The 19,374-nt window shown below is 48.4% G+C and overlaps 2 protein-coding genes across 5 annotated transcripts in view; one reads left to right on the plus strand and one right to left on the minus strand.

Annotated features, from left to right (window-relative positions):
- The window catches only part of PI4KA (phosphatidylinositol 4-kinase alpha), a 548,133-nt gene that overhangs the window by 293,441 nt on the left and 235,318 nt on the right, over positions 1-19,374 (minus strand). For 2 of the 4 annotated variants that reach the window (XM_085633226.1, XM_085633224.1), the window contains exons 20-22: positions 11,916-12,024; positions 10,556-10,579; positions 9,164-9,300 (exon numbers count right to left, since the gene is read on the minus strand). In XM_085633226.1, the coding sequence (XP_085489352.1) occupies positions 9,164-9,300; positions 10,556-10,579; positions 11,916-12,024 (270 nt within the window). The remainder of the gene's footprint in view (positions 1-9,163; positions 9,301-10,555; positions 10,580-11,915; positions 12,025-19,374) is intronic. The other 2 variants (XM_085633227.1, XM_085633225.1) reach the window with 1 other exon arrangement.
- Positions 14,606-19,374, plus strand: part of SERPIND1 (serpin family D member 1) — a 30,909-nt gene continuing 26,140 nt past the window's right edge. The window contains exon 1 of the mRNA XM_085633228.1: positions 14,606-14,742. The gene's annotated coding sequence lies outside the window, so the exon portion shown is untranslated. The remainder of the gene's footprint in view (positions 14,743-19,374) is intronic.

A 19,374-nucleotide genomic window follows, 5' to 3' on the forward strand; every position in this document is an offset into this window, starting at 1 on the left:
GCATCATCAAAACAGCACACAAGAGGGCCAGGAACAACCATCGTGAGTCCCTGTTGGAAACAAGAACGAGATCTGAGAGTACCGCACTCACGTGCGTGACCTCTTTCACCCCCCTCTCTAACACTATCCAAAGAATAGTGAAAAGACATTGGCGGATACTCAGAACTGGAACATTTGACCCGGGCCCTCTCCCCTTGTTTGCATTTAAACGCACTCAAAATTTGAGAGACATTCTAGTACACACACGCCCTAGAACCATTTTGAAACCGCCCCAAACCCTTTGGAACTTACCCCCAGTTTCTGGCCACTTCCCCTGTGGGTCATGTTCTTGCTGTCCACAAACTAAACCCATGAAAGAGGTTGATCTAGGATTGCCCAGACCTTGGCAACTAAAACGCCACACCAATTGCAACTCCAAGTATTGCATTTATTTACTGACCTGCCCATGTGGACTCCACTATATCGGGATGACGTCAAGACCCGTCAAAACCCGAATTGGGGAACACAAGAGCACAATACGGTGCAAACGAACCCAGACGAGGTTGCAGAACCATTTTCTAGAACTCAACCACTCTCCTGAGAGTCTAAACTGGACTGTGATAGATCACAACCCCGCATGGTCAGCTACAACCCTATTTAAAACTGAGCAACGGTGGGTTTTTAGACTCAGGTCTGATGTCACAGGCCTTAATGACGACATTCCTTGGAGTGCTCTCCATCCCTGACACCTTGGTAAGCACCTTATTCCTTCTTCGCCAACATCATCAAGCACACACACATTGCTGTGACCTCTCTGACTACTGTACTCCTGATACATACCACTGTTGAGCGGCCATGCCAACGACATCTCTTGTGGTGCTCCCCTTCCCGTGACATTCTGTAGAAAATTTACTTTCACATTGCCCGACAACACGCATAGCCGTGATTCGACTTCTCTCATCACACAGCTATACCGATGGCACACACTGTTGTTTGACTGTCAAACAACAGACACCGACATTGGAGCTAACACCAATAGGCACCCATTAGCCGTGAGAAAGGCCCCCTGACTCACTTCACAATTACACCAACCACTGGGTATCAACGAGGCGGGTGCTGGAACGTTGACACCGCCTCGCTGCACCCCGTATGTCATAGACTGCTATAGGCTAGGTATGAGACACTGTACATTGACCACTGACCCGATATGATGAACCTGGCCATAGGCTTTCTACCACTCTGCCATTTAATGCACTGGTCTCGCCACCTAGTTTTGAACGCTCAGAATTATGAGATAAACCACTAGAATCGGTCCTCTCCTACGATCAGGTTCTCCCTGGTACCCGTTCCAAGATGGCCGCCACCTTCTTGGCCCTCAGCCTAGTCCCTCATCGGTTTTAGTCCCGTTCCCGCAACCACCAATCCTTTAAAGTATAAAAAGCCCCACCCCACCGCGCAGTGTTACCGGCGACTCTGGAGGCACCCTAGGTTACCGCATTGGAACTTCCGGGGCAGATGTAAGTACACATGACGCTCATGCGTTATTTCCCCCAGCGGTGATCTTGTCAAAACCATTATCCTCCCCCTCCCATGGGATACTGCTTGTTTTTACTAGCCGTGTATGTGAGTTTCTATACCCTTTGGGCCCGTTTTACTCATGTAGACTGTATTCCCCGCAATTTGACTCCCTGCAGCTGTAGCCCCCACCCCAGTTGGTCATCACCCGGCACAGCTTGGACCCAGACTTTTGCGGGTAGGACATCGTAATTATGTGTGACCGGCATGTGTGTTCTCCAACGTATATGTCAACGTCGATGTGTTTGCCTTATGTACTCACCATGGATAGTTGTGGCATGTTTTAGTACCCACAGTTGATAACGATGCCTTACGTACTCACTCGACCCAGACTAGGTGCTGGCACTGAGATAACCACGGGCAGCCACACACCCACTCCTATCCCACGCCATCTGAGTAGCAGCCCGGGCAGTCAACGTTCACCTGCGAGTTAACTGCTGGTACTTTGCACTTTGACCTACCAGAGTCTCATGTCGCATCTAGCATGTGTAGCATCGACCCTGACTAGGTGCTGGCACTGAGATAACCACGGGCAGCCACACATCCACTCCTATCCCACGCCATCCGAGTAGCAGACCGGGCAGTCAACGTTCACCTACGATTTCACTATTGGCACTTTGCATTTTCACGTCGCATCTAGCATGCATAGCCTCTATCATCCAGTGGGGCTTCTCACACTGGGATGGACGTTTGTAATTTATACTTCATTAATTTAGCTTCTTTGTGTCTTGTCCCGACCCCCATTTTGGGCATGGTTGTCCCCCTCCCCCATCCCCAATCTGACAAGGGGCACAACCACTCACCCCAGCACGATTCTGGCTGGAATGCTCTCCCCACTGGTGTACGATATCTTAGTCCCAGTCTGAGAGAAGCCCCTCATTCTTTTTAACCTTTTTGTTCTTTCCCTCTCCCTGCAGGTTCGACGCCAAGGACACGAATAATCCGTGTTCCTTTTTTCTTTTGTTTTTGGGATTATAGGTTACTCCCCTTTTTTCCTGAATCCCTCTCCCTTACTCTTTAATCACCACCTTGGTCCTGACGAAGCACTAGGATCCACTAGGGACCGCGGGCAGCGCGAAACATGTTGACCACCCCCTCTACACCCTCTCTCTCATTTTAACCCTCACTCCAACGGGTCGAGAGCAGTGGGACATATTTACATCTAGTTTCCCCTACTCAGAGTGTCAATCTAACACTATCCCCCGTTACTTTTTAGTAGATCCTTTGGACCCACCAATAAATTGTTAGGGTACCACAAGGTCTTTTTAGCTCCATCACGACACCACCCTTCTCATTTCCCCACACACCCGCACGCACAACTACGGCGACTCCATCAAAAGATCTCCGACAGAGAGCCCTTCCGAGGGCCCGTGAGGGACTGCAGCGCCACCCCCACGAGGAGCACCGCCCGATGATGATGCTTTGCACCCGCAAGGGTGTGTGAGGGCACTTCTAGTACCATCCAGGAGTATCTGGTCTCCATTACACTATCGTTCTCGAACCTCATCCACCACTTTCCCCCTGCCCTATCTCTCTCCCCCTTCCTACAGTAGACCATATTGGCACTGTTTTGTTTAGGAACTGTTACCTTATTTTGTACGTGTATTCATCCAGGAGCACCGGTACAGGACCTTTTCCCTTTCCTACCTTTATGCTCCTTGTCCCCCCTTTTTCAAGTGTGTATACAAAACCTTTAAAGGTACCCAGAGCAAAGCCTTGCTCGGTCAGAAATTTGTCCCAAGGACAGGCCTATACAGCTTTTGTCAAGGGACACCTGGCTGCCAAGATGAATTCAGCCACCTCTGGAGGATGGGTGAAGATGTTCAGCTGTTACAGCTCAATCTCCAAGCATGAAGGTGGAGATTGTGAAAGCCCTGGTGCAACACCCTGCCCTGCTGCTGTGACAGCAGATTCTCCCCAAGGGGCAGTTTGATCATAGGATAGATGCCTAGGAGTTCTGGATACCATGCTCACCGTGCCCAGTCCAGGGCTACTAGGATAACTTGGGCCTAGCCAGTCATGACCGTCCTGAGAACTTGGGCAGAAGTGGTATCAACGTAAAGGCATACAGGAGCCCCGAGGTCCACTCGAGGCGAAATGCATCTCAGAGTAAGAGATGCTTTGGAAACTCCAACAAGCAGAAGTGATGACATTCCGTGACCTGAGCAGTGGCAAAAAGCTAGAGCCAAGGTTCACCCCATTTGTGGAAGAGACGCCACATCACCCTCAATTGTAACTGCCACTCATGATTCTCCAAGCACTGATGGCTAAGCTCTCCCACCCTGGCATTCAATGATCCCGCCAGGTGGTTCACCACCAAACAGATTCCTTGGTGGTCCAGCCATTTCCAGATGCAATGGTACTCCTGCCACGGCTCCCCCCTGGTTGTTGCACCTTCACACAGCAGTCGTGTTGTCCGTGAGCACCTGTACCGGCCTCCACTTGATGGATGGATGGAAGGCTTTCCATGCCAAAAGGATGGCCATCACCTCCCGAATGTTGACATGGTGCCGGGATGCGACCGGAGACCAGAGGCCTCTGATCTCCACCTCTCCCAGATGTGCATTGGTCACCAGTGTGAGCTCTGGGTGGAGAAGGGAGAGAGGTTTGTTGCTGACCAACAGCGATCCAGTAACCACCACTGCAGATTTTTTGTAGTCTCCTTCGAAATCTGAACATGGTCAGAGAGGTCGCCTTGATGTTGAGTTCACTGAAACTTCAGATCCCACTGCAAAACCTGTATATGCCACCTGGCATGGTCAACCAGCACAGTGCAGATGGTCAACAGTCCCAGAAGAATGAGAGACTACCTCACTGAACTCCAGGACTGAGGTTGAAAGATCGGGCTCATAGCCTGAATGTCCTGGATACACTTTCCAGTGAGAAAGGCACAACACCGACAGTGCCCGGAATGGCTCTGATGAATGAGAGCTTCTGAGATAGAGTCAGGTGTGACTCCAGCATGTTGATAGTGAACCCCAAAGATGAAAGGTGGTTGCTGTAGTCTGGAGGTCTTTGACAACTGCTTGGGGTGTGCCCACCTTCAACAGCCAGTCGTCGAAATAGGGGAAGACAGGGACCTCTGACCTCCAAAGACACGCTACTACCGCTGCCATTATTTTTGGGAGCACCAGAGGGGCACTGGAGACAATAGTAAACTGAAGATGCTTCTGTTCCACAATGAACCGTAGGTAGCACCAGCAGGAGGGGAATATGAAAATAGGTGTCCTGCAGGTCCAACAGCAACATCCAGTCTCCGAGGTCAAGGGCAGACAGAATTGAGCGAGTTCTTTTGTCAGTTTCTGGAGGAACGATGGAAGATGAGGAGGTGTGAAAAGGAAGGGGAGGGTGTAGCCCTTCCAAACAATTTGCAGGACTGACCTATCAGATGTTACAGCCTGCTAACCCAGCAAGAATCGTCGGATCCTGCCTCCCACTGTGAGGCTGTGCTCCATTATGGGCATTTTGCAGGGGGGCTACAGGAAGGGCAATGGAATGGGAGGCACGTTGTCCTTGACCGAAATGGTGGAGCGCAAAACAGCCTCAACTGCGAAACTGCTGAGCACCTTTGGGTGATTGGGTTGGATCAGCTGCTGGTATGGGGTACCTCTGCCAAAGCCACAAAATGAGCGGCAGTGCTAATGCAGTTGAGGAGGTGAAACAGATAAGCCAACGGATCGTGTCTCCTTGAACCACTCGAGAACGTAATCTGCCTTGCCCCAAACAGGCGAATCCTGTTGAATGCCATGTCCATGAAGAATGGACATCGCCCTGAAAAAACGGTGGACCACAGTCCAGTGTGGTGGCAAATGGCGACAATGGTGCCAATGGTCCACCCGTAGGAGGCGGTGATGTTCAAGCCACATTGAATAGTGAACTTCGCTACGCCAAAACAGACTGTATGGCTTTAGCGAGGACAGGCCAGAGCTCTTCAGGGCCATGTGGGAGGACCTGAGCCAAACAATACTAAAGGGCAGGGGAAGAGCACCCCAGCAGACAGCTGGCATTTACTAACCGAAGTGCCAAGCTAGTAGTAGACGAGAAGACTCTTCCTGAAAGCCCCCAGCTGTTTTGACTCCACATCAGTGGGATTATTCAGAAGCGTCCTGGGGTTAGTTTTGCCCGCAGGTGCCTGGACCACCAAGCTTCCAAGTGAGGGATCCTGAGATATAAATGCAGGATCGCTGAGGGCAGGGCAGTGACTTTGTGCAACTTGGCAATTGACTGTGGGGACAGAGCAAGGTTTTGCCCATGCACCTATCAAGGTATCCATAAGGGGCTCATTAAAAGGTAATAGGGACTCAGCAGATGTTTGCCCCAGCTGACGAACGTCCGTAAAAACACTGTTCTTGTCATCCAAGGTGAGGAGCTGGAAGCAAAGGTCTAAGGCCGCCATATGCATTACCAATTCAGAGGAAGCAATCTCCTCAATGGCAAAACAAGGAGGGGTCGGGGGGTGTGAGAGAAGACCCGACTCAGCAGAATGTGAATATTATTTTACCTTTCTTAAGCTTCTACTGTGTTTGAAATCAATCTTGTGCTAACATAAACCAAACTTCCATTTTGAAATGACTTTGCGATAGACCATGTGATCATTGTTGCCTTTGCCCTTATAAAGAATTGTGAACTTTACATGGAAAGATGGGAGCTTTTAAAGTCTTGGGGACTAAGTGCATCTAACCAAGAACAATCTAGCTGGCACAGACCACTCTCTATACAGTGATGCAATTCACGCTACCAGAAAAGACACGGAGGACCTCTGAATCTAATGTAATAGCATTATGACGGAATCCTTGAATGTATTTCATAGTAAAATTATTTCTTGTTGCCTGTGCCCCATTAGTGCAAATCTTGGGAACCATGTACTTGTGTAGTGATTTAAAGTCCTATAAAAGGACCTGGTTTTCCCCTGGTAACAGAAGCCCCATCTTCCCACTCTTTGGAGGTAAAGCTATGCTGGATTTCCCACTGAACTTTCTCACGTTGGTTGTACTTATGATCTGCATGCTTTGATGCTGTTGAGAAATTTCATGTATTTTGTCTTTATTCTTTATATTTATCCTTGATACTTTGGCCTGTGCCTGCCATTCTAATTAAGAATGGTATTACCATAGATCTATGTTGGAGCCTATATGTACTAGAGATGGGTCCAATCAGGGAACACTAAAGTCCGTATAGGGACTTCACCACTCACAGTCCACGTTGTTGATGCGTTTTGGGTAAGTTAATGTGAAACAGATTTGCACACTGACAGGAGGAAAAAGGGCCTTTCGCCCCAGAAAGTCGTCATACTAATTCTTGTTGTGATATGGTTGGCCAATCTCATCCGCCGCATCATAGTCATTGTTCAAATCTGTGCCAAACAGAGAATGCAGGGTGTGCGTTCTTCTTGTGGAGCCAGATCAAGTGGACGTGCAGCCTCTAAGGTGGCTTGGCACAGCCTTGGTTGAGGTCAAACCATGGGTGATTAAATGTCAGAGAGGATAATTGGGACCTCGTTGTCCAGAGTCAATGGAGTCGGCATCAAGGCACCGGGAACTGGTATGGACCATGGCTCTGAGGCAGAGTCAAGACTTGAGCCGGAAGCAGCCTTTTAATGGGTTTGGAGGGTCCAGCTGGCACTGAAGGAAAACCCACTGGGCGGTAATACAAGTGGAGAACCTCTCGGCTCTTTGGGAGACCACAGGTGTGCCAGAGGGAGTCGGCAAGGATTTGCCAATGATGCATAAAGTCACACTTAGAATTCTTGTGTTTTGTCTTCGACTTACTTGAAGGTATGGATTTAGATGAAGACCGACCTCTGGAATGACTCCAGAGAATTCTAGATCTCGAATGGGACCGGGAACAAACTTTCGACTTGGACTGGTCTCGTTGTCTTCCTGTGCTTGGCAATGTAAAGTTACAACTTGCCATCTCGTGTGGCCTTCTGGTGCATCGATGCACAGTCAATGAAGGCCTTAGAGTCATGGCTCAACACCACGCACCACAGACAAATTTAGTAAGGATCTGTCACAAACATTTTGGCTCGCAACATTCCTTTCAGGGCTTAAAACCTGCCATTTTGGGACGTGATACGCCGCTTGCACACTGAAAACATTTATTGTGATTGAGCAAAGGGTCTCAAAGAGATGAGAAATAGTTCCAGATCTGCGTCTGGTGGTGCCGAAAGAAAAGAAATTATGTTAGCATGCACAAACTGTGCCTATTTAAGCTCAGCACATAATTTACTGATCGGAACAGCGGCACTGTCGAGCTGCACGGTGCCACTGGGCGGTGTGCAGAAGAACTGCTGAAAGGTTTTCGAATCCAGTCTGATGCTTTGATTATTCAAAAGGTGAGGAATCTAAGGCTAGAAGTCTTTATCAGGAGCTCAGCGTCTGCCAGATTTCTGCCTTTTTAACTTGGCGCGGGTACTGAAGCCTAAACAAATCAACAGCAGTATAGCCCAAAGTCAAAAGTGTGTAATAGAGAATCATTTTAGATCAGACTAAAAAGAGCTTTTGGGGTCAGTATTTTCTGTAAGCTGTAAAAAAGGAACAGATATCATCATATAAGTGGGAACTATACGCAGCAGGCATATTGCATTTAGTGGCAACACCTGCAGAGCTTAATGCACCTCGTGTCTCTAGAAACTTTTCTTGATCCAGTCCATTTGCCTGGGAATATTTAGAGATGTGAACCTGTGGGTTGAAGTATCCATTAAAGGCTGAATTTTTACTTGTGTCTGCCTAAGCACCCAGGAGCATTATACCTCTGGAGTACCAAATATCGTCTCTCAATGTAGAGGTCCACCATTGCTACGTCCCCAACATTTATTACTCTTACAAATAGTTACTGCTGTGCCCTTGTTAATAATACTGAAATAGTCTAATGGTGGACATTTCAGTGCTGGACCAGTAATGCTAAATGTCTTCTCGACTATGGAAGGTGAGAACACTGTCAAAAGGGTTGTCTCTGCACTGAAATTGTTCATCACTCTGCACAATCACTTCAAAATGTACACATGCTTGACACTTACTCCTTCATATACCACCCACACATACAGGATGCCCTAGAAGGGACCGTGAGGACTAGTGAAACCTGGTTGGACAGCTAAAAGTAAATGTGACAAATTCAAAATAAAGGCTGAGATTTGACTATGCAACTTTACAAGGTTCCTGGTAATACAGACAGGACCAATAATGAGTCCGCGATAACTCCACTAACCCAATGTGGTTCATGCAGAGACTAGTTGCTTAACGCAGCTGCAATCTGCGGTAGAAACTATGGTGGGAAATGAGGAATACCCTATAGAATAAGGGCATGTCTTGCAGATTCTGCTAGTTTTGTCTAACTTATGAGGGGACCATGAAGGTCCACCTTGTAATCCCCCACCAAAATCCAGAGACCTTGTAACGAGGCCCCACAGATTATCAAATACAAGTGATTGAAAGCACAAGGCAAGAACTCGCCGATTGTTGGCTATATCCACATCTAGGAGACATGGTTTACTTTGAGCTATGTACAGCCTAAGGATTTGATAATTATTTGAAGAATCAAAACAAAGGAAGAGTTTCATGGAGGTGAAGGGACAGAGGAAGAAATGGAAGGCAGCAGAATTTGTTCTTACAGGTGTAACGGTGTCATTTTTCATAGCCGAGTTGTACTGAAGCACAGAGCGCAGGGGTTCCTTGCTGGGAAAGGTAAGCAGCGGTGATTTGGTTGCGATCTCACAGACCCCTTCGTACCACTCCTCTGGCCAAAGACCTGCAGGAAAAGAAACAATCACAATACAACGTTCAACTATACAACCTACACGGTATAATTCACTCATGTTAATACATTCTGATGCGGCTGATTTATGTTGGTGAGACAAATACAGTGACCTCCCTGGTTAGCAAAAAAAAAGGTTCTGTTTAAAAGCTCTTTATCCAATAGCTTGTGCCACAGAGGACAGTGAACTAATTCAGCAGTGGAGCCATCAGGCAGTAATGGTTTTCCATACACCTTCAAGTATGTGTTTTCACTGAACAATCATACTGAGTCATCTATAAGTCAGGCCAATAGGATTTCAAGGCAACACATATTTATTATACAAACAGAATTATGTCAGGGTCAAGTTACAGTGTATAAATAATGCATGAACTAAAACCAAGTACTTAAGAAAAAATGAAACCGGCACAGTTACCCAACTTGGTAATAATCGAGACACCAGAGTTTTGTTCCAACAATAAAATAACAGGAGAGTCACTTGCTGGACTTGTGGAGTTGAAAGAGGACCCAGTGGCAACGACCAGCTCAGGTGGGCTGTTGCTAAACCACCCTCCTGACAAATTTTCATCCACTCAAGTGTCACCTTTGCAGAGAGCAAGAGCTGTCCAAGCTCCTGCCCACTTCTTACACCCCTCTGTGTGTTATTAATGGCCCTCCTGATACAACCTGATAGACTGTAGTGTTAGCTCAACACACCACCCTGGTTGGCCTGCTCTTGATAGCATACAACACCAGGCCTGTTAGATCAACGTTCCAAACCTTGCATTGCAGAAGCAGCAGCTTTACTGGTCTCTTAATTTTTTATTTTCGAGGATCGAACGAAGGAACTGAGCCCAGAGCCTGTATGGGCTGCGATATGAATAGCGTGCAATAGTAAACTACATCCTGCGGGCCATGCGGATTGCTAGCAATGGATTTAGTACTTTCCACCCAGTGGAATAATGGGGATTATTTGCTTGCTGATGTGATTACATGCTGTGCGTGCTGTATTGATCTACAGGGCTTATGTGCTCATCTGCTGGTGTGAATGTGGATCAGTGGCAAGGAAAGGAATGCTATACATGCAGTGGGGGCATAAGGGTTAGATGCCAAACGTTGGTGCTTTCCATGACGGAGGTATGCAGGTTACTTGCATAGCTGTGTGTTGTTGTCAAAAGAGAACTGAGTGACTAATATGCATTATGTGCTGTGTGTATCAATGGCACAAGGTCAGAAGTGCTGCACATTATTGTAACATATATGTATTTACCTCTCTCTGAGCTGTACTCGGAGTCTGTAAGATCAGAAAGAAATAAGAAACCTTCAGGAGTGCTAGCATCCTGAGAATCTCCATGAGACCCCCAGCACATCCAGGACCCCCAAACTGTAGGAGCATCAGTGATCACCTCTGGTAGGAAATCAATCAGAACACTGGCATATTTCATCAACAACCCCAACATCATACCCTGGGATATCGTTTGACATTCTTCAAGGAATTTGCAAGAACCCATCATGTACAGAAGCGAGGAGACCTGGAAGCATCACACAGTCCTGACTGCCACACAGCCATTAGAACCTATGTGTGCAGTCATGTCTCTACAGCAGGAGGCACCTACCAAAGTCAAAGAGACAGGTCTGCAGTTCGAAGCACCTGGCTGAATAGTCTTTGCAATATGAGGAACAGATCCGCTACATTAATCACAATATGTTTTTTCAGTGTGACTTAAGAGATGGCTTTAGTGTTTGAGGTATAACTTCAGGAATCACTCTGCTGTCCGGTACATCAGTGCTGTAAGACATGCAGATGCCTGTCATCAGTTCATACCAGGGGACAGCTCGGCTGCGTGAAGTACCTACTTCACTACTGGTATAACGTGGAGACAGAACCTATGCCTTGGATATACATTTGTAACTTTCCAGGGAATCTGTGACTGCCTGTTTGCCTCCGCTGCTTCTCTTTGTTACCAGTAAAAGCCAAGGAATAGCTCTGCTGTCTGAGCAGCACATGTGTGCACCACTGGGGACAGCACTGTAGAGACTTGCATGAAGACCCTGTGCAATGGAGAAAGAACTCAGCTATTTGAAGGCCACGACTGTCTTCTATCTGTAAACGGTGGCACAGCTAAGCTGGCAGGGGCTGTAATCCAATCTAATGTAGCAAAACAAGTTAGTACACTTAAAGAGTCAAGCATTTGGGGGACACCACAGAATGACAGCATCAAGAAGCACAAGAGATTTGACTTGGCCACCTCTGTCCATCAGACATGTAAAGTGCTTGTGTAGGCCTGCTGGCTTTCGAAACAGTCTTCTCGTGGCCCCAGAAAAGTAATCACAAAACTGAAGTATTTGGAATTGAAGCGGTATGTCCTAAAACAAGCTCTACATGCCCCAACATTGGAGCACCTGAAAGGGAGATGAAGTGATGGTGTGGCCTGGCTTTGACTGACTCATGGTGCCAGTGGTTCCATCTCTTGGTCTCACTCACAAGAATGGTGCAGTGGGTGGCATTCGCTGTCACTACCCCAGACGGAAAACAGGTGTAAAACATGGCGGAGCAGGCGGAGCACAGACCATGGCTGGTCATTAAATGGACTTGTAGACCATTCTCTGGGCATTAAGTGTTTACTTACCAGACCCTTCCACTGCAAACCCCATGAGCACTGAATATAGCCAGAAATCCCGGAAGAGCTTCTGCAGCCGGGGCTTCGCCTCTTTGATGGGTGGCAACCTTCTTGTGAGCTAGGAGGAGAAAGAGACCAATCAGTGTGTAGGGAGGAAGCGGTTTCACTGTGCTTACTGCAAAATGATCAACTATCTAAGGTTAAACCCAACAGAACAAGCACAACAACCACAAAGCCATCCCACGACAAACAAAAACAGTCTACAAATTAAAGATCTAAGTAAGTCTGGAGCACTGTCTAAATGAAGGCACTTAGTTGCCACGCTGACTTTCAGTACCTTTGTACGAAAATCATTGGCTGATTGATTCATGGTAAGAATTAGAAAACAATCCAATCACAGGTTAAAGTGTGATAAAAGTGACATATAATCTGATCGGTGTAAATGGTACTAGTGTAGACAAACCATCTGTACAGATACTAACTGGTAAAACTAGCAAATTAAGCAACATAAAGGTCGTGAATTGAGGATAGAAGGCGTGGAACAGTATTTTTAATAGAGGGGCAAAATAGTGCAAGTTAACCTTTGATTGGGGCTGTGTACCATGGCATCATAACATCACTGGGGCGGTGTACCATGACATCACTGGGGCTGTGTACATTAACATCACTGGTGCTGTGCACCATGACATCACTGGGAATGTGTACCATGACATCATAACGTAAGTGGGGCAGTGTACCATGACATAATAACATCATTGGGACCGTGTACCATGAAATCACTGGAACTGTGCACTAGTGACATCATGATATTGCTGGGGTTGTATACGATGACATCACTGGGGCTGTGTACCATGACATCAAGACATCACTGGGGCTGTGTACCATGACTTCACTGGGGCTGTGTACCATGAAATCACTGGGGCTGTGTACCATGAAATCAATGGGGCTGTGTACCATGAAATCAGTGGGGCTGTGTACCATGAAATCAGTGGGGCTGTTTACCGTGACATCACTGGGGCTGTTTACCATGACATCACTGGGGCTGTTTACCATGACATCACTGGGGCTGTTTACCATGAAATCACTGGGGCTGTGTACCATGAAATCAATGGGGCTGTGTACCATGACATCAGTGGGGCTGTGTACCATGACTTCACTGGGGATGTGTACCATGAAATCACTGGGGATGTGTATCATGACATCACTGTGGCTGTGTACCATGACATCAGTGGGGCTGTGTACCATGACTTCACTGGGGATGTGTACCATGAAATCACTGGGGATGTGTACCATGACATCACTGGGGCTGTTTACCATGACATCACTGGGGCTGTTTACCATGACTTCACTGGGGATGTGTACCATGAAATCACTGGGGCTGTGTACCAGGACATCACTGGGGCTGTGTACCAGGACATCACTGGGGCTGTTTACCATGACATCACTGGGGCCGTTTACCATGACATCACTGGGGCCGTTTACCATGACATCACTGGGGCCGTTTACCATGACATCACTGGGGCCGTTTACCATGACATCACTGGGGCTGTGTACCATGAAATCACTGGGGCTGTGTACCATGAAATCACTGGGGCTGTTTACCATGACATCACTGGGGCTGTTTACCATGATATCACTGGGGCCGTTTACCATGACATCATTGGGGCCGTTTACCATGACATCACTGGGGCCGTTTACCATGACATCACTGGGGCTGTGTACCATGAAATCACTGGGGCTGTGTACCATGACTTCACTGGGGCTGTGTTTCATGGCATCATGACATCACTGGGGCAGTGTCACACGAAATTATGACATCACTAGGGCAGTGTATCAATTCTAAGAGGAGGTCATCCTATTAACACGCAGATATCTGATCCCCAAAGGACGCCTTCCCTGCATGCCAGCCCCTGCCCGCTCACCCTCAAGTAACCACAGACAAGCACCGAAACTGAAAAAGTATTTTCACTCTGAGACCCAGGGGGTCCCTGAGGTTCACCCGCAAAGGATGTTGTCAGTGCGGCGTCTTGGTATCTAAGCCATGCTGTCCCCCCACATGTGAGCCCTGGATGATAGCATTCTTGAATGACCACCTCTGCTGGCCTGCCGGGAGAGGGGTCCATGCAGCGGGCTCCCTGGCACAGAGGAGACACTGGTCCTATCTAGGCACCTGTGCCAGAATTTCAAGAGTACTGCCTCATGTGTGGTCAATGGCGAACCACACTAAGAGAGGAGTGATCTAAGAAAAGTATCCGTCTTCATAAATGTCCTTTTAATTTGGAGTTCAGAACATTAGCACACTCAAACACCAACTGTAACATCTTCCCGACATGCCACTCTCAGGTGCCCACCAGCCCCCCCAAGTCATGGCATCACGAGCACTTTATTTGCTGGTAGGAGATTAATGCACAGAAAAGATATATTAGAAAAGATAACCCGCCGGGACATGATCTGTTGACAATTCCAGAGAATGCCCGCTGAGAACGCGTGGACAGGTACAGACAGAGGCGCAACTAGAGCCAAATTTCGAGGGGGCTATGAAAAAATGTCGGCGATCATAGGATTGCTAAATTCACACAATTCCTTCTTGCAAGAATCGTGCGCGTCCACCGGGGCCGGAAGTGACCGATCGATGGACACATCGATCCACACTGCCCACTGGGCAGAGGTGAATGGGCGTTTTTCGGCTGACGCTGCCAGGGGAGGCCTGTTTAGCTGGGGGACTGTTTACTTTGGGAGGGGCGCTGGACATCGGCGTTAAAGTCCACCTGGGGCCCGCGGCGCTAGTCCCGACAAAATCGCTGGACTGGAAGCCACGGCGACAGGAGGGTTAGAGGTAAGTTAACCGAGGCGCCATGGTCTGGGACCCACCTTCATTTATTTATTTATCGACGCATTCGTGTTGAATAGCGCTCTTACGCCCATTAAGACATTATGGCGCTCGCCTTAGCGCACAACTGGTTGACAACACAAACCGATTGGTGCCGCAGCAGCTAGCGGTCGAGAGGGGTGCTAAAAGGAGCTCCTTATGGCTCACCTACAAGTTTTAAAGACACTTGGGGCTGTATTTTTGGGGTGTAACGTAAAAGCAAAAAAAAATCAGCTGTGTTAAATGTGAGACACCGGCCTGAGGTTGGGAAAGTGGACGGGCCCCTCAACCAACACGTCTTCAATCGACCCTCACAGAGTCCCCAGCGGACCCTTTAATAGCCCCTACAGACATCATCGGCCTTCTTTCACCAGTGCCGCCCTTCCCTAATCCAACAGACCGTTTATACCATTCACTCGGATATACCCTTAACAGCCCATAACCTCCAAGTATGGAGCACAGCCTCCCCGTGTCTCCTACAGACGGCCACACAGCAGCTACACACCACCCTTTACCCTAAGAGACCCTTCTATACGCCTAACAGACCCTCATATACCCATAACAGGCCGTAACCTCCAAGTATGGAGCACAGCCTCCCCGTGTCTCCAACAGACGGCCACACAGCAGCTACACACCACCCTTTACCCTAAGAGACCCTTCTATACTCCTAACAGACCCTCATATACCCATAACAGGCCGTAACCTCCAAGTATGGACGACAGCCTCTCCTCTCAAACAGACGGTCACACAGCAGCTACACTCCACCCTTTACCCCAAGAGACCATTCTATACTCCTAACAGACCCTCATATACCCTTAACAGGCCGTAACCTCCAAGTATGGAGCACAGCCTCTCCTCTCAAACAGACAGTCACACAGCAGCTACACTCCACCCTTTACCCTAAGAGACCATTCTATACTCCTAACAGACCCTCATATACCCTTAACAGGCCGTAACCTCCAAGTATGGAGCACAGCCTCTCCTCTCAAACAGACGGTCACACAGCAGCGACACACCACCCTTTACCCTAAGAGACCCTTCTATACTCCTAACAGACCCTCATATACCCTTAAAAGGCCGTAACATTCAAGTATGGACGACAGCCTCACCGTGTCTCCAATAGACGGCCACACAGCAGCTACACAGCATCCTATACCCCAGGAGACCCTTTTATACTCCTAACAGACCCTCACACACCCTTGACAGGCCGTAACCTACAAGTTTGGACCACAGCCTCCCCGTGTCTCCAGCAGACGGCCACACAGCAGCTACACAGCATCCTATACCCCAGGTGACCCTTTTATACTCCTAACAGACCCTCACACACCCTTAACAGGCCGTAACCTACAAGTTTGGACCACAGCCTCCCTGTGTCTCCAGCAGACGGCCACACAGCAGCTACACTCCACCCTTTACCCCAAGAGACCCCTCTATACTCCTAACAGACCCTCATATACCCTTAACAGGCCGTAGTCTACGAGTATGGAGCACAGCCAGCTACACTCCATCCTATACCCCAGAGATCCTTCTATGCTCATAGCAGACACTCGTATACCTTTAACAGGCCGTAATCTATGAGTATGGAGCACAGCCAGCTACACTCCATCCTATACCCCAGAGATCCTTCTATGCTCATAACAGACACTCGTATACCTTTAACAGGCTGTAATCTATGAGTATGGAGCACAGCCAGCTACACTCCATCCTATACCCCAGAGATCCTTCTATGCTCATAACAGACACTCGTATACCTTTAACAGGCTGTAATCTATGAGTATGGAGCACAGCCAGCTACACTCCATCCTATACCCCAGAGATCCTTCTATGCTCATAACAGACACTCGTATACCTTTAACAGGCCGTAATCTACGAGGATGGAGCACAGCCAGCTACACTCCATCCTATACACCAGAGATCCTTCTATGCTCATAGCAGACACTCGTATACCTTTAACAGGCCGTAATCTATGAGTATGGAGCACAGCCAGCTACACTCCATCCTATACCCCAGAGATCCTTCTATGCTCATAACAGACACTCGTATACCTTTAACAGGCTGTAATCTATGAGTATGGAGCACAGCCAGCTACACTCCATCCTATACCCCAGAGATCCTTCTATGCTCATAACAGACACTCGTATACCTTTAACAGGCCGTAATCTACGAGGATGGAGCACAGCCAGCTACACTCCATCCTATACACCAGAGATCCTTCTATGCTCATAACAGACACTCGTATACCTTTAACAGGCCGTAACCTACGAGTATGGACCACAGCCTCCCCGTGTCTCCAACAGACGGTCACACAGCAGCTACCCACCATCCTATACCCCAGAGAGCCTTCTATACTCGTAACAGACCCTCATATACCCTTAACAGGCCGTAACTTACGAGTATGGAGCACAGCCTCGCCTCTTCTCCAACAGACGGTCACAAAGCAGCTACACTCCAGCCTATACCCCAGAGAGCCTTCTATACTCCTAACAGACCCTCATATACCTTTAACAGGCTGTAACCTACAAGTATGGAGCACAGCTGCACCTCGTCTGCAACAGACACACCAACAGCAATACACCATTATAAAGCACAACAGACCGTTCTAAACTACTAAAAAAAACTCTTATACCCTTAATAGGCCATAAACAAAAAATATGGACCACTGCCTCACTGTGTCTCCTACAGACGGTCACACAGCGGCTGCACACCATCAACAGACCCTTCTATTCTCCTAATGGACTCTCATACACCCTTAAGAGGCCGTAACATTCAAGTATGGACGACAGCCTCACCGTGTCTCCAACAGACGGGCACACAGCGGCTACACACCATCCTATACCCCAGAGAGCCTTCTATCCTCCTAACAGACCCTCATATAACCCCTTTAACAGGCCGTAACTTACGAGTATGGAGCACAGCCTCGCCTCTTCTCCGGCAGACGGTCACACAGCAGCTACACACCATCCTATACCCCAAAGAGCCTTCTATCCTCCGAACAGACCCTTAACAGGCCGCAACTTACGAGTATAGACCACAGCCTCCCCGTGTCTCCAACAGACGGCCAATGCAGCCTATACCCCAGAGACCCTTTTATACTCCTAACAGACCCTCATATACCCTCAACAGGCCGTAACCTACAAGTAAGGACCACAGCCTCGCCTCTTCAACAGACGGTCACAAAGCAGCTACACTCCAGCCTATACCCCAGAGACCCTTGTATACCTCTAAGTGACCCTTACATACCTCTAAGCGAACCTCGTATACCTCAACAGACCCTGCTATACTCCTAACTAACCCTCATATACCCCAACAGATACTCATATACTCCAAAAGACCCTCGTAAGTCCCCTAGATAACCCTTATATACCCCAACAGATACTCATATACTCCAAAGGACCCTCGTAAGTCCCCTTGATAACCATCATATACCTCCAGTGAAAGCACAGATCAAACTAACAGACCCTCGCAAGTCACAAACGGAACCTCATATGTCCCAAAATAACTACTAGCTTCGATAAGAACTCTGCCATAGCCCCAGCACCCCCCACCCCTCCCCCAGCACACGCCGCGTGCAGCGCTCCGAGGCGCCTCTTCCCTCCTTCTCACCCTGCTCCTCTGGCCTGCTTTCCTACAGAAGTGCCTAGAAGCAGCGCTTATAGGTTTAGGTGTCAGGTAAACATATTTGACAGGTTTTTCTGTGAACCTCAACCCCAGGCCTCGCGCTTCGCCATCTTCAGGGAGTCCCATTTTTGAGTGAATTCCCCCTTCCACTAAGGTACATGTGGATTCACATTCTCAAAAAGAAATCTGCAATTGAATATGAATCCGGGACTGACTGGAGGTATCAAGGATGACATGCATCTCACTGCAGTGGTTGGACGACCCCCCCCCCCCCCCCATCACGTGGAGAGCTTGCTTGGTCTCATTACCCTAGACTCCCAGTTACAATAATATATAGAGCCTAAGATCTAGCGACCAGATAAAAGCTTCAAAGCATGTCTACGTGACGGAAGAAGACAACACCAAACGGAAATGTAAACGCTCGCCCAAGAGCACACAGTAAGTCAGCCGAAAAACCAGACCGTCTATAACGCGTCCGCACAAGCCTCCAAAACATCAGGCGTAAAAGCACTGGCTGCTGATCTTCAAACACAGAGGGGAGGAGGGGCTGGGGACAAACACGGGGTCATCGAAAGCAAATGTACTGTGCAAACAGCACAAGTCCGCCCTGAATTGTGCAAGCCCCGTCCTCGTGTTCTTTCACACACCCTCGTTGTGTTTCATGGAATAAAAAACAAAGCGCTTCACGTCTAAAGAACCAGCGCCCACAGAATAGGGACTGACCTTCCAGGCACTCGATGAGACTGCAGTACGAATACAACCCCCCACTCGCCCGACCACCAGCAGGGGGTTCACGAGCACTCCGGGGTTCAACCAGTCACTTAAAACACAGCAGCAGGAGAGAGACAACGAGAGGGTCCCAGAGGGCATCTAATGGTTCTATAGTATCCATAGGGGAGGCTGAGTGTAAAGGGAGATGTACAACTGGCGCGTGACGTGGTGGTCACCTCCATCCAGTGTTCGCTCGTTATGTATTGGCAA

Source organism: Triturus cristatus, chromosome 11 (genome assembly GCF_964204655.1).
Source record: "Triturus cristatus chromosome 11, aTriCri1.1, whole genome shotgun sequence".
NCBI lineage: Eukaryota > Metazoa > Chordata > Amphibia > Caudata > Salamandridae > Triturus > Triturus cristatus.